Below are 16,067 nucleotides of genomic sequence, written 5' to 3'. Positions count from 1 at the left end.
GGTTTCCCACTTCTTGGTTAGGTGTTGTGGATTTGGCTCATTGTATGAATCAAAACTCTTCCCCTTTGAAAATACCGTTTTCAAGACACATTCTGATTGTGATTTGCCCCGCTTTTACTTCAATCAACAATTTTCAAACACAATAAATAAAATTATTCGCCACAATTAATTTCCTTCCATAAGGAACCAGCTTTTGCATTTTCCACACAAAATCTTTTGTGGTTTGCCTAACTTGTCTAGGAATGTGGAAAGTGCTTTCCCATAGTTAGAAAAACAAACCCATGTATATGTTTGAATCAACAACATGTCATCTTCACTCTCCACCTTTGTTGGACTTGAGTTTTACACCATGCCATCAAAACCCAAAATATTTCATATTTAATTTTTGGGATTTTGATTATGATGGGGTTATTTTTTTTGCTTTTTATCAAAATAGGGTCCGTTTAAAAAAATTACAAATTTAGGCAAGTCGTGTCCATTTGGCACGACTTCATATGCACAAATCGTCACAATTAGACACGACTCTGCCATGTCATACTGAAGTCGTGTCAACTTGGCACGACTTCTGCCCTGTCATACTGAAGTCGTGCTAACTTGGTACGACTTCTGCCATGTCATACTAAAGTCGTGCCAACTTGACACGACTTCTGCCGCGTCATATATATATATATATATATATATATTTATTTTTTTTAATTTTTATTTTTATTATTATTTATATATTGGGTAGTAAGTTATGTAATGTTAAAAATTAATTTGATACATAATTTTTTAAGAGTGTTAGTTTTAAGGAACAAAAAATTGGATAATCAACTTATTTAAACTTTGAGTCATTAACTCTTGAGGACATTGCCGCCAGACATGGTTTCCCACAAGCCAAAAAGTATATTTTGATATTTAATGTCTCATGTATGCAAATTTTTTTATATTTTGATATTTAATGGCGGCGGACATGATCCATACACGATTATCCAATTTTTTGTTTCTTAAAACTAACACTCTTAGAAAGTTATGTATCAAATTAATTTTTAACATTACATAACTTACTACCCAAAATATAAACAATAATTTTTTTTTAAAAAAAATATATGACATGGCAAAAGTCGTGCCAAGTTGGTACGACTTCAGTATGACATGACAGAGTCGTGTCAAATTGGAACGATTTGTGCATATGAAGTCGTGCCAAATTGACACAACTTGCCTAAATTTGTAATTTTTTTTAAACGGACCCCATTTTAGTAAAAAGAAAAAAAATAAACCCATGATCAAAAACCCTTAATTTTCCCGCACATTTGTATTTCATATTTAATCTAAATGGGTATCATATTTCTTTAGTGCATTCAAATAGAAACATAAATTTTCGATAATGAGTATAATCAAATAAAAGCAGTCAAAATTGGAAGTGGCTAGTCCCTACTGGCTTTCATGATCATGAACACTTATCCTGGGAGGGAAGGAATGTATAAACAAAAAATGATGTGTTGAATGGTCGTATCAGAACAGCATTACAACATGTGTCATTCATCCTCATCCTTTGTTTGCTTTTGAATTACCGAATTCAACACTGAAAAGTTGGTCTCAATGCCTCTGCTTGCTTAATAAATGAGAAGTCCTTTGGTTGGTCTTAGCTGAAATGAGTGAAAAAACATGTCGTGAGGCACAGGGCAGCGAGTTATAATGCCAGTGATTAGAAACATTCTCTAGACTTGACCAAATCTTCATAAACTTTGACTATTCACACTATTCACTTGTGCGAGGATCATGACGCATAACTCCAAGAGATGAATCACTAACAACTCTGCTTTAAACACCATTTTAATCCGATTTTCTTGTTAAGATTAAGTTAACATTAAATTCACTTCTTTAAAATATTAAATTCACTTCTTAAAATAGTATCATAGTATCAGAGTAACTTATAACCTATCATATTAAGAGTTTTTTAATTGTTATCAGATTATCTATAATTATATAGTTTCACGTATAAATTGATAAAATTGTGTTAGAAATTTTATCAACTAAATGTAAATTGTAAAATTGAATTAAACTTAAATTTCAAGATATTTTTTATTAACACTTTTGCTAAATAATTTGGATCTTGCTTAACCCTGGAAAGATAATGTGCAAAAAAATGTTTCCAAATGCCATTTTCGTGTTAATAAATTATAAAATATATGGATATTAGCATGTTGTGCACATAGCACTAACACCGCAGAATATTTATTACATACCAATATTTAATATCATAAATGTTTTGGTTGGATACTTTTGGATTAGGAATAGAGTTTAATGGTTTGAAAAACAATAGATAAATGCCTCAAGTATTAAATAACACCTAATGAAAAAATATATATAAATATTACAAGTGATATGATGTGATAGAAAGATAAAGTAAAATTAGAGGTAATTAATCCTTATATTTTTGTCCTTATTATCAAAGTTTTTATTTATTTTATTTAGTTATCAATTTTTTTTTTAAAAATGTACTCAGTTGCATTTAAATTTTTTATTTACTTGATAAATGATCAGATAAAAAATAAGAAATAAATATACAAGTTTTTTAAGGTTAACGAAAAAAGTACATTGCTATAAATGTACAGAAATATTGACCACGTTTAACTAAAAGGTTTAGGATTAAAACATTTTGTTTCTTTCGATTATATCTCTCAATTATTTTGTTTCAACAAATACTAATCGCAAATTGAAAATAAAGCTAAAATTGTTTATTTGAGATTGTAAATGGAAAGTAAAAGCTAGTAAGAGAAATTTACCTTTTTGAAGTGAGTCCATTGATTATTTATTTGAGATTTAAAATGAGTTTTAGAAACTAACTTAGAAAAAACAATTTTCAAATATGTAAATTTCCAAAAAAAAAAATATTTATTTGAGATTTAAAATAACTTTTAGAAACTAACTTAGAAAAAACAATTTTTACACTACAAGACAATTATGAAATAGAAACCAATTTTTAGAGACTAAAATAATTAGTTGCAATAGTAACTAAATTAGAGACCATTTTAGAAACTAAAAAAATTTTGGTTTCTAAATTAGTTTCTATTATTGTTAAATAGTTTCTAAATCGATATCTAATTAGCAACCAAGGTTTTTGCTACCAAATTTTAAAACTAAATAATTGGTAGTTAAAACTTTGGTTGCTAATTAGATACCAATTTAGAAACTATTTAACAATAATAAAAACTAATTTAGAAACTATTTTTTTTTAGTTTCTAAAATGGTCTCTAATTTAGTTACTATTGCAACTATTTATTTTGGCCTCTAAAAATTGGTTTCTATTTTATGATTTTCTTATAGTGTTAAATATGTAAATTTCCAAAAAAAATATATTGTATTATTGTATTATATTTTCAATAATTAATATATTTTGAAAATCATCCACATAATACTAGAATCACGAGATAAGTTTTTTTTTTATAAAATTTTTTCATGTTAAGCATAATTATGCGACCACGACATAAATTTCAAATTACTACAAGTTCCTTAATCAAATTGGGATAATCTTTTTCATTTTTATTTCAATTTCAATTAAACAATAATATTCTTTTTTATTAAGTTGAGTTAAGATACTTAGTTGCAATATGATCCAATTTTGTTATTGAACATAGATATCACATTATTGTTGCTAAATCCATACAATACAAAGTTTTCTACTTATGACAATGATTTTTTTAAGACAACAATGATATTCTTATTTGATCATTTTGGAATGTCAAATTTTTGTCATGTTGGTGAAGAGACTGAAGTTGGTTGATTAGTCATTGTGTTACCATTTTCATGAAATGCTTCAATCTATCATTTTTTGCATATGGTGGACTTGGTCTACCTGTGTTTCTAGAAGCAAATAAAGTCTAGCTAAGAATGATTTGATTTTGGATTCAACACATTAACCATTTATGGTATATGTGTCACTATTTGATTAATCCATCATATTTCTATGGCTGCTAACTTGAAATCTTTCAACATTTTCTTATCTCAGTTTAGAATTAGTGTTGTAATTGGCTGGAAACACAATTCACAACACATATGAAACGAGAGTCATAAAGTATTTGAAGGAATCTATGCCTACCTGGACTGATTTTTTTTATGTACAATGACAATATCAAGATTTGAATCTGTAATTCCGAGTGAACTATTCTAATTGTTCATCACTAATCCAACCTAGTAGTTATTTGACCTAATATACTAGTACTAAAAAATCACTATTTAGAAATCAATTTTAATTTCTTGTAGAAGTGCATGGAAATCCATCACTGAAAGATCAATAAAAGGCAAAGCAACGCTGAAACAATTGTTCACTCTCTAGTTTCTACTATTATCTTGAAGTGGGTGAAGTTGACACTGTCATCAGATCCTAAGCTTAAGATACCTAAAGAGATGGATTTAGATTAGTTGGTCTTAACTTTTTGTCTTTTTTTCCCCATTTGCAAATCAGTGACTAAATTTATTTTTGCATCCATACATGTACTAGAATTCTTCTAAAGTTTAGCCAACATTCAAGGTTCAGACAAGTTGTTAATTGGTAACTCAACTCAAGTCTAAAGTCTTTAATGTTCACCAAAAAAACAGAACATCAAAACCCTGTTGCAGAATGACGTGTTGTCTTGATTATTCAACAATGACCATTAGAAATAGTTGAGTGAGCTAATTAGATTAGGTAGACTAAACAATCAGTGATAAATAAGCTATCCAGTAGCTCAAAGATTTGTGTGATTTTTCAATATACAGTGATGATGTCTTTGTTTATGAATGTTGACTGGTTTAGTCTATTCATCTTAAGAAGACAGGGTTCACACAATATGCAAATGTAAAGAAAAATTAACATTGGAGTGTGTTATGCATTAAAATATGTTACAGATGTTGTAAAATACAATCTATGCTGTGACTAAATAGCTGGGGGAAGTGATTTTTTTTTTTCTTGCTCTTAAATCAAAGAATTTCTTGACTGGGTGAGATGTGAATGCTTAACAACTTTGTACATAAGCAGTAGCATCCAATTTGAGTCCCAAGACTTTAAACTTGAAATGGTTATTACCAGTCAAAATTTCTAAGATTTTTAAACTTGGAAAGTGCTAAAAGACTGCAAAATTCCCAAGACAAAAATTACTGTCATATAATCCATCTTTTATATATACGAAAGAAATTTCAGGAACTAAAAACTTTTGGAAGCCAAAAAGACTGCAAGAGCACATATAATCAGTACCATATACAAAGATGAACACAAATGCTTACTGCTGTTATCTATCACCTTGCCATTTCAGGGAGAATGAGGCTGTCTGCAAATGTTGTCACTATTTGAACTCTTGTCTTCAATGAATTCCTGAAGAGTGAAGACCAATCATTCTGATACATGTTTTTAAAGCTGTTTGTTTGTCGCTTAAGCCATTGACATTGCTTCAAACGTTATTAGAACCTTGTATTCCATGGCCCAAGAGCCAGACAAAGAGTGTCAACCATGAGCTGAGTGTCTCCAATCATGTCACCGGAATGTGCCTTGACATCTTGCAACTTCAGCATTCTTGTCACCAGACAAAAGAGTTTTTTTCTCATTCAAAGTGTCACATTAGAAACAATCTGAAATCCGATTTCAACAAAAAACCACAGTAATCTTCATAATAACATTGAGTCATTCAAGCTAAGAAACACAGTAGCATTAGTGGTAACTTCTTACTTATCAGCAAAGATTTGAACCTTAGTAAATGAAGTATTTTACCTAGAGTAAAAAAATCAAAACCCTTAACATCACCAGCATTTTGCATCTCAGCTCAGCGCTTAGATTCTCATCACAACCTAGGGGAGAACTTCAAAAGGAAAAACTGCTTCCTTGACTGACAAAAATTGTGAATTAACCTCTTGTGTAAAATGCAATTGCTTGTTGTTGACAACTTATAAGTTATTAGTCAATGACCTAATACACTTCAAGCAAGAGGATGAAACTGTTCTTGTGAAAATTTATCAAGCAGAGTTACCAGAATGTACTCCAAAAACCTGCTCAATGTGCTCCGTTATCCCAAGAAGTAGTGACTATATTGCTTTATTGTGACTCAGCAACTGCATCAACAAACATGAATCCAAATGCTACAAAAGAATTCCTAAAAAAGCATTAATGCAGGAGATTCTGGATCCACCTCTAACAGCATTTTCAATGCAAGTCACAAGTTTATGACCATTATATATAATTTCAATTGACCAACACCCAAAATAACTGGATATTCTATTTCTGTTGCAAGAATTACTGCACCTGATTCACTCCTGAGATTGTGGGGTCTTTCATTCTTTAAGCATTGTTATGAACCTTTCTCTCCCTTTCATCAACAGCATATATGTGAAATGATGACAGATGTTCCCCTAATGCATGCAAGACCAACCCCACTTGCACACGCTGACTAGTACAATGATTCCATCAGGCATGTCCAAATTAAATGATATTCAAAACCATTTTGGGTGGTGAAAGTTCAAAGTATAAAGGATCACTAATGTCAAAATCTGCATCAATATTTGAAATCACCATGATTGTCTCTTTTTCGTGCTTCCTTCCAATTAAAAGACAGGTTTAAACTTCTTGAAATAAAAAAGCACCCACGAATTAATTGACACACCATTTACCAGCAAAACTTCTTTCAATAAATGGGGCCAGTTATTTTCTCATTTAAGTGCATTCTAGAGCACAGCAAATGAAATTTAGCACGTATCAAGCTTATAGATTAGATTGGATGCCTTAAACTACACTTAAAATTTCATTGCTAAAGGCTTAATTTCATAATACTTATGATTATGATACCATAATCATGCAGCAATATCAGCAGTCAGTAGCAGATGCATCGCTAAGGTAACTTCACAGAGATAAAAGAAAAGAGAGAGTGCAAAATGAAAGATTAACTTCCCTTTCTGAATATCTCATTCAGAAACAAATTCACATATGGTGGAGTATGAAACTATGAATACTTGAATATTTGAAACTATCTAATTCATACTATGCAAAGTGTATATAAGAGAATCCATACAATGCAAATAAAAACATAATGTTGAAAGAGGAAACGCTGCAATTGCTTAGTGAAAATCAATTCTTCACCCAAAATTAAAACTTTCTCCCTCAGTGTTCAGTTCTCTTTTAATCAAAACCAACATTTGGCTTTATAAAAGTACCCTAAAACCTAATTGAATAACTTTATCCTTTAATAAATAAAAAATAATTTATTTATTTATTTAATGAAATAAATAATTAAATAACTTTTTTTTAATTTCAAAATACTAAATACCTTCTCTTCTTGAAAACAACTCTATATAATGTTTTTAATACTATTTTTACAAAATTATATATATATAGATTTAAAATTGTATTATATTTTAATTGGTCATTTATAAAAGTAATAAAACCATAAAATTATATATATTTTAATCAAATAAAAATGTGAATAAACAGCGAATTGTTTTCGCTAATACTTACAAAAGTACTTATAAGTTTAACTTTAGAGAAACACTGAAAATTCGAACATGTAAACTCTTCGATTTTATATAGATTAATATTTGCATCCTTTAATAAATAAGAATATTAATAAAAGAGAAAAAAAAAACCTTCTAAGAATATTAATAAAAGAGAAAAAAAAATAACCTTCTAAGAATATTAATAAAAGAGAAAAAAAATAACCTTCTAAGAATATTAATAAACTTACCTCTTTTTATAAATAAAAACCTTAAACTCTCTTTTTTTTTAATCTAATTCAACTTTAGAATTTATCTTACTTACAAAGTAAAGTCTATCATGTAACAGTATAAAAAAGTAGTAAAGAAACCGTGCCTCCCCTGCACGCACCATTTTTTTCTTCCTTCTCTCTCTCTTCATTTTCTCTTCTCTCCCTCTCTCTTAATTTTCTCTCACAATCTTCATCTATTTTAGAATATGATCGAACCTCGTTTAGCTGGCAAGTTAAATAACATTTCTATCCGATCAGATTTTCAAACATAATAAGTTCATTTTTACTCTAAATATCTTTTGGTTCTCTGTTTTTCCTTAGGATTTAGTCATCAATATTGGTTGGGTTAGTTGTTATGTTTAGATAACTTGCATTAGACCCGTAAATTTTGAAGCTTATCCAGACTGCGGGAAAAAAATTCTAAAAGTTGCTTGGAAAGCAAGCAATAGAGGTAAGGGAAGCTAAATTTAATTTTTAATAGCACCCTAGGATAGAAGATCTGAATGCGGAAGGGACGTGGTCCCAATATTCAATTTCTCATTGTATGACGGAATGGTATGTAATTGAATTCATACATTTGAGATAATGTATGGACTGATGTTTGCTGTGTATTAAGTATTGATGCCTATGTGGTAACCGAGATCTCCGAGCTTCACAAATGATCTAAGTCACATAGACTAAGATATCAGGTGGTGAGAAGCTGATGGGGGAGTTCATGCACACCGTGACATATGAGATGCACGGCTTGGATTGTATTGAACTTACCCTGATCCTTTCTGTTGGATTCGCTGGTAATCTTTGGATCAGGTGTTAGTATCTGGTAGGACTTACTTAATACGGGTCTTCCGGAAGACGTTGTTTGTTGAATATTCTGGATGTGTAGATCCATGTGAGATCTATGTGATTGATTTATGTTGGAATTTGAAGAAGATTGAATAATTGAGAAATTGGCCATGTAATTTGATTTTCTCTTTTAATTTAATTTCGTATATTATAAAATTTTATTTTCACTAGATTACCCTTGCTTTTTGTGTTGTGTTTAAACTGCGATGACTGTACTATGTACACGAACAGATGACCAAGTGCAGGAAAGCCTTAGAGGTTTCAGAGTTTTATTTTGAGCTATGGATATGTAAATGTTTGTATTTCTATAAATCCTAATCATGTATTAGGAATGTTTTGAAAAACTCCAAGTTTGTATGGAAATACGTAGAACTTGTATTATAATATTTAGATGTTATTTTCTGGGGTGTTACATATCACCCTTTAGATTCACTCCACTTTATTCTTAAATTTTTATTATTTTACAAATACACACTTTAATATCAAACCAAATAATTTTTGAAATTAACTCTTTATAATAGTCTTTTATATTGAATTAGGGCTGCGAATAAAAAATGGTAATAATTTATTTATTTCAAATCATAGTCATGTATTGTTTTTTTTATATAAATATTTTGACCTAATATTATTAAAACATATTAAATTTTAGATTTAAAAACATAGATGAAGACTTTTGGTGTTTGTTGGAGATCCCACATCGACTAGAGATGAGAGCCTTTCATAGTATATAAGTGGGTGCAAACCTCAACCTTATGAGCCGGTTTTATGGGGTTGAGTTAGGTTTAAAGTCCACTTTGTAATATGGTATCAGAGTCATTTCGAGTATTTGTTGGCCTTATCAGGCCACCCGCTATCGGACCACCCATAATATATAGGCTTAAAGTCCACTTCGTAATAGTGTTTTTATTTTTACTTTTCTCTAAATCACTTTTTAATTATATTTCATATATCAAAAAATAAATTGAAAAATTAAAAAATAATTGATATTTAAAATAAAATTTAAACATATGTTATAACAAAACTTTATAAAAAAATGGAAAGTTCAACAGAATTAAACTACTTTTTTTCTTAACATAAAATCATTAAAAAAAACATTGATTGCATGTTGCAAGTAAATTAGGGAACTTTTAATCTGCTGCTAATTAGATAGTGACAAAACTAGTTCTCTTCCTTAGTTTAAATTCAGCCAGTGGTACGGTGGGTTTTTGACCATCCTTTTTACTAAAATGGGATCCGTTTTAAAAAAATTATAAATTAGGCAAGTCGACTTCATATGTACAAATCGTCTCAATTAGACACGACTCTGTCATGTCATACTAAAGTCGTGTCAACTTGACACGACTTCTGCTCTGTCATACTAAAGTCGTGCTAGCCACGTCATAATTTTTTTTTTTTTAAAAATTATTGTTTATATATTGGGTAGTAAGTTATGTAATGTTAAAAATTAATTTGATACATAATTTTTTAAGAGTGTTAGTTTTAAGGAACAAAAAATTGGATAATCGTGTATGAATCATATTTGAATTGAATGAATAAATACATAGATAAAGAAAATGAATATTCTAAGAGTGTTGTGAATGAATAAAAACATAGATAAAAAAATTTATGATATGGCAGAAGTCGTGCCAAGTTGATGGACAATTTGTACATATGAAGTGGTGCCGAATTGACACGACTTGTCTAAATTTGTAATTTTTTTTAAACGTATCATATTTTAGTAAAAAGAAAAAAAATAACCATGGTTAAAAACCCTGGTATGGTAGTATCTCAATATAACTTAATTTTTTTTGTACAGGATATATTTCTAAATCAAAATAAATAAAAAAATAATTAATTTCTTGGTACAATAGTCGCATGCACTCTGCTCCCATTTATAATTACTAGCACTTTCTTCAAATCACTCTCATAATTAATTATTTATATTCTTTCAAATCAGTTGTATGTTTATAAATTTTATATTTATTTATTTATGAATTAAATATATTTTTCATTTTTAATAAAAAATTATTGAAATGTATTTTTATAATTTTTATTTGTACGAGTTATCTTACATTATTTTACTGTCACTTATAATAAAACTGATAGGAAAACATTTCAATAACTTATTTTTATTTGTAACAGAACAAAATTGACAGGAAACCATTTTAATAATTATTTTGATTTGTGACGTAGAACAAGATTGATAGGAAAACATTTTAATAATTCATTTATTACAAGTATTTAAGAGTATTAGTTTTGTATATCTCATTTTGAGAAAAAAAAATATTTTATTAATAATAATGGTTATTGACCTACATTATTATTGAGGATAATATTTATAAAACATAAAAAAAAAGATAATAAAATAGAAATAACTGATAATATAGACCAGTTATAACTGTTAGCAGTTATAGCTTATTAAATAGTTACAACTGATAAGACTGAAAAGATTATATTTATCATCTAATAAAAAATATTTAAAATTAAAATTAGAGAAAAAAATCAATTCACATGCAACAAAAATATATTTAACCCTTTATTTATTTTACCTAATTTAAAACAATCTGATATCTAAATTAATTTTCTTTTATTGTTTTTTCAGTCTGTCATTTTTCATCATCTCATTCAAATAAAGTCTAAGATATTTTCTCTAAATTTACAAATCTATCCCTACTAATTCTAACAGCAAAATGACTATTCAAAGAAAAAGGTGAAGTTCCATAGCGAGCAAATATAATAATTAAATACATTCATTCTTTCAATATTAAAACCAAATTCATGTTTGACACAAAACCATGAGAGCAACTTAGTTACAAGGGAAAAAAAAAGGCTCAAAATCCTAAGATAGCTTTGGCATCCAAAGAGTGCCACTAAAGATGAAAGGCACTAGGTTGTGCCTTTGTCATCCTGGCTTCACCATAGGGTTCATCATTATCCATCCTCTTGTTGTTCCTATATGCTGCATAAGCAACTATGTAAACAATCACAAGGAGGATCATAACAACAATGTTGATCACTGAAACCTTCCTCCAACTCTTCTTCAAACTTGCCAGCACACCAGCCTTGCAGGAATCACAGGCATAGCAAAGCAGTTCTTGGTCATTGCTCCACCTAGTGCAATCTGCATTGGCTCCCATCAATCCTGATCCTAGGTTCCACACAGTCTCATTCTGATAGACATAGCCACATTCTGTGGGGGGCTTGCAGCAACCAGACTGTAACACACAAAACAGAACATTACTTCAATCATCTGCTGCATGGCAAATAGGTTTAGAAACAAAATATTTATGTCATTTTGGTTTGAGACCAAAAATAAGTTAAAAAAAAAATTTAATTAAATTTCCAGTCTCTTGTATTATTTTCTTAATTTTGAACTTTTAATTTTAACAAATTTCAATTTAGTATCTTAAAGTGTCTTCATTAAATTTGTATTGGTATATTTTGTTCAGTGTTTTTGTATAGTTCTTGCTAATTTTGGCTGACTAAAAAGACTCTATCATAATGTGTGGTCTGTTTGATACAAAGAAAAAAGAGAGTAAATGCAATTTTAAAATCGATAAAAATAGGTGAAAAATGAAGTAAAAGTTAAGATATTATATTTAAAAAACACGAAAAATATGAGAGATAAGAAATATAAGTAAAAATAAAATGAAAAAGTAAGGTTAAACTCAAACAAACAAAAAATCTCTCCTATTTTTATATCCTAACTCTTCTAAAATGAAAATAGTTGCCTGAATATTTTGTGTTTTGAAAAGGAAGAGATTTTGTACTTGTCTTTATCGTTTGTTTTGCGTGGCAGTAGTTGATGTATAAACCCTTTTTCTTCCCCCTAGAAAAATGTTATGGCATGAGCATGCACTAAAAAGTTACTTTGTTTAGAGACATGGATAACATGCGGACCAGGCACCAGCCTGAGACCAAAATTGTCAGTGTCTCATGTACCAATGGGAGCAACACACGAAACATAATTTAGATAAGGAAACTGTCAAGATATTCTAAAAGATCAAAATATCAGACAGTACAACATGATCAACATGTTCAAGTCAAAACCTTATTAAATCATAAACCTATTGACTGTATAAGTAAAGGTAGCCATTGCTAGATATCTTTACCAATAATGTTCCACAGTATACTGTCAAATTATAGATCACTATGAGTAAGCAATTTAAATCTTTAAAAAATTGTACAAATTCCATTATTAAATGATAATTGAGATATATATATATATATATATATATTAAAAAATATATTTTAAATCTAAGTTAATCTTATAAAACGTTTATAAAGTTAGGTTTATACCTAACCGTATAAAAATTCATCCTTAAGTTCATCTTCTAAGATTTTGTCATCCTATGATTCTAAAATATATGTACTACATAAGGAAACAAAAAAGAGAAAGTATATCCCCCTCCCACCTAAAAGATAAAATCATCTTCAAAGGTATTCAAAGGTATCCTAGAACATTCTTATGTAAGTTGGGGGAGCTTGTAAAAAGGAGAAAGCGACAAGTAGTTAGGTTACAAGTATACATCATGCTTGGCCCAGCCAAAAAAAGTATACAGGTGTAAATGAAGCCTTGAGTAGGAACGCAGAAGAAGTCAATAATTCTAACTCACTATGCAATGCTTAATTAGCAAGAAAGAAAGAAAAAAGGTTAGGAATATGGACAAAAACAATGCTGAAAGAGATAAGAACCATATTATTTCATGATAAATGATAATGTAGCTCTTTGAAATCATTTCCTGAATTCAAATTCAAGCAATTATAACAAAATATAATTCTTTGGTACCATGATTATGTTTAGTAAATGTCGTTGTTCAGTCCCATAATCTATTACTGATTAGCAACGTGGGCACCCCTTAAAATGGTCCTACCATGACACATCATCTGTCATTACTCACAAGCCTGTTCAATGGTCTCCATAAGAAAAATCCCTCATGACATTATCACTCTTCATATGATGTTACACTGTAGAGTGTAGACAATTATGTAAAAATCAAAGCAAAATAAGTGACCATAACATTTGATATCCAGTGTAGTGAAGCCACCCCTTTTCCAAAACAAAGTTCATCAATTATCACCATAAATAGTGATGCTATATTTTTTCTTTTTTTATAAAATATATGATGTGATTAGAAAACGAGAAACAGAAGAAAAAAAAAAGTATATGCATAATAAATATATCTATCAAACAGTGTATTTGTGTCATTTTCATTTTATTTGTCCCCATTGTTTAGGGTGCAGTGAATTGGACAGAGAACCATAACTTCCGGGAATTGATGAATGAAAACCCATCACCCCCACATGCCGCAGGGTTTCTTGCAGAGAGAGATGGATCTACTCATTTAATCTAACATGCACTTCCTTTCCTTCAACTTTCTTTCACTACACACCCATACTTTCTTTCAAACCACTAAACAATTAACTTTTCAAAACAAAACAAAAAAAACTCCCCTAAAAAATACAATAAACAATTTCTCTTTAATCCCTATTACAATCATTGATCTAAATATCTTTGATAATATTAACTTAATAAATTAGAAATAGCATAGTGTATCCACAATTAATCTTAAATGATTAAAAAATATTAGGTACAAAATACCTCACATGGCTTTTTTCCAACACCAACATTTACTAAAATATTTCCCTTAAAAAAATCCCAATGGCTCTTCCTTATGTCAACATTTTTTATATTATTTCTAATTAGAGAAAAAAAAATTGTAGGGTGATGCTACCCTAAACCCTAAAAAAATATACCTAACATACTAATAAATTAATATTTTTTAATTAAAAATATTATTATATTATTATAACGAAGCGTGTGAAGTGTGTTGTTTACTATTCACCGTGACAAAGAAAAGTTTTACAGAATTATACTATCAACAACTAAACAAAAAAAGTAAGTAAATAACTGCAATTCCTTCTCCAACAACCGTTCCAAAACAGTTTCAAAATTCAAAAAACAGAAACAGATTCCAAATAAATAAATAAAAACGATCGAATGAATATTATAAAAAAAATGAATTCAGGGATTGGTGGAGATTATTGAAGAAATATGACAGAAAAGAAGAAAGAAAATGTGATGAGTAATGCATATACCTGAATAGGTGTGAGGTGTCTGAGGTAGAACATTTCAGCAGTTTCAGGAACTTCATTAATGGTTCTTCCCATCTTCGCACACACTTTGGAATCCCTAATGCATGACCCTATCTTCCCCCAGTAGCTATCACTCGCCACGCGCTCTTCCAACCACCCCGAATAGTCCTCCAAGCTGTACTCCAAATACGCCCGGTTCATCACCCTCCGACCCGACCCTTTGTCCGTCACCACGTACGCGAATATGATGAACCCGATCAGCACCGCGATCACGGCGAACATCACCACCAGGTACAGCCGCATCAGGAACGTGTTCCGGTAACAGGCGCCGGCGAAACCCGCCAGCGACACCACCATGATGCTCACTCCGATTATGATCAACGGCCACTGAAGGAACTTCAGACAGTCCGTGTTGTTCGCTCTGCTGCTCAGCCATATCCCACCACCTAGGATCGGAACCGACAACAGGAACGTTAGGAAGTTTAGCACACCGATCAGGTGGTTGCTTGTTCTCATCTTGCAATCTTCTTCGCCTTCTTCTTTCTTCTTCTTTCTTATTTTCTTCTGTTCCTTCGTTAACCTCACAAAGTACAGTTATGACAGTAATGGAGCCTTGTGTTCTATTTATTAGATGCACTTTGTGTTGGAACCATGAGAGATGAAGTTTTTCTTCCTTTTTTTTTCGACTATTAGAGTGATGATTTTATACCACTAGAAAATTTAAAATAAAATAAAAATAATTATATTTATTTATTTTAAATTTAAATATATTGGGTTGTATTATTATTGTTATTATTTCTATATTTATCACGTGGAGAGCGCGTGGGGAAAAGGGTACTCGCTATGGATGATGGCCACGTGTGTGGCTAAATGACTGGAATAGCCTTGCTATTTTGAAATTACTTGGATCTTGCTTCTTGGTGATGTTAAATAAATAATTTATCTAATCTTTTACAAAAATGGTCGGTGGAATATACATGCAACAAAATAAGAAATTGATAATATGTTACATCATATTATAATTAAATAAAACAATTTTAAAATTATATTATAAAACTTCATAAATGTAAAGGAAAGTTAGAGATTTTGATTAGATATTAAAATATTATATAATTTATAGATGAATGTAAATCTTATTTTATAAAATTTATTTACATTTAAAATTTATTTTTTAATAATAAAATATATTTCACCAGTTGTATAAGATAATTTTTTTTTCCGACCAATCAGTATAATTTCTTTTTTTAGTGGATGGATGCAAATAACTAATATAAATGTAATAGAAAGAAAGAGTTTATAAAAAAATAATTGAATTAGGTAATGCGTTGTCTACCCTTCTTAGGTTTGTCGTGGTTTTTCTTTTTTAATATTGTCGTCTATAATGAAAACAAAATAATAAATAATTTAAAGAAAAACATTGTGTCAAAGACGAGAGGAGTGGAA

The 16,067-nt window shown here is 29.7% G+C and overlaps 1 protein-coding gene across 1 annotated transcript; it reads right to left on the bottom strand.

The window, feature by feature from the left end:
* Positions 1–11,260: 11,260 nt before the first annotated feature.
* LOC137820341 (tetraspanin-3) lies at positions 11,261–15,304 on the bottom strand. The gene is made up of 2 exons (XM_068624382.1): positions 14,628–15,304; positions 11,261–11,743 (listed from the first exon to the last, which is right to left on the bottom strand). Exons 1-2 carry the CDS (start codon positions 15,138–15,140, stop codon positions 11,399–11,401), a joined length of 858 nt encoding a protein of 285 aa, XP_068480483.1. The 5' UTR covers positions 15,141–15,304; the 3' UTR covers positions 11,261–11,398.
* Between the last annotated feature and the right edge of the window lie 763 nt (positions 15,305–16,067).

This window comes from Phaseolus vulgaris, chromosome 11, assembly GCF_000499845.2.
Source record: "Phaseolus vulgaris cultivar G19833 chromosome 11, P. vulgaris v2.0, whole genome shotgun sequence".
Taxonomy (NCBI): Eukaryota; Viridiplantae; Streptophyta; class Magnoliopsida; order Fabales; family Fabaceae; genus Phaseolus; species Phaseolus vulgaris.
Note: the sequence above shows the minus strand (reverse complement) of the source record. Positions and strands in the feature narration are given on the sequence as shown.

What these genes read in the sequence shown, in the direction of transcription:
- LOC137820341 (XM_068624382.1), bottom strand. Translation starts at nt 15,140, where the DNA reads ATGAGAACAAGCAACCACCTGATCGGTGTGCTAAACTTCCTAACGTTC. An exon ending in GACACCTCACACCTATTCAG is followed by an intron (nt 11,744 to 14,627) that starts GTATATGCATTA and finishes TGTGTGTTACAG; the next exon opens with TCTGGTTGCTGCAAGCCCCC.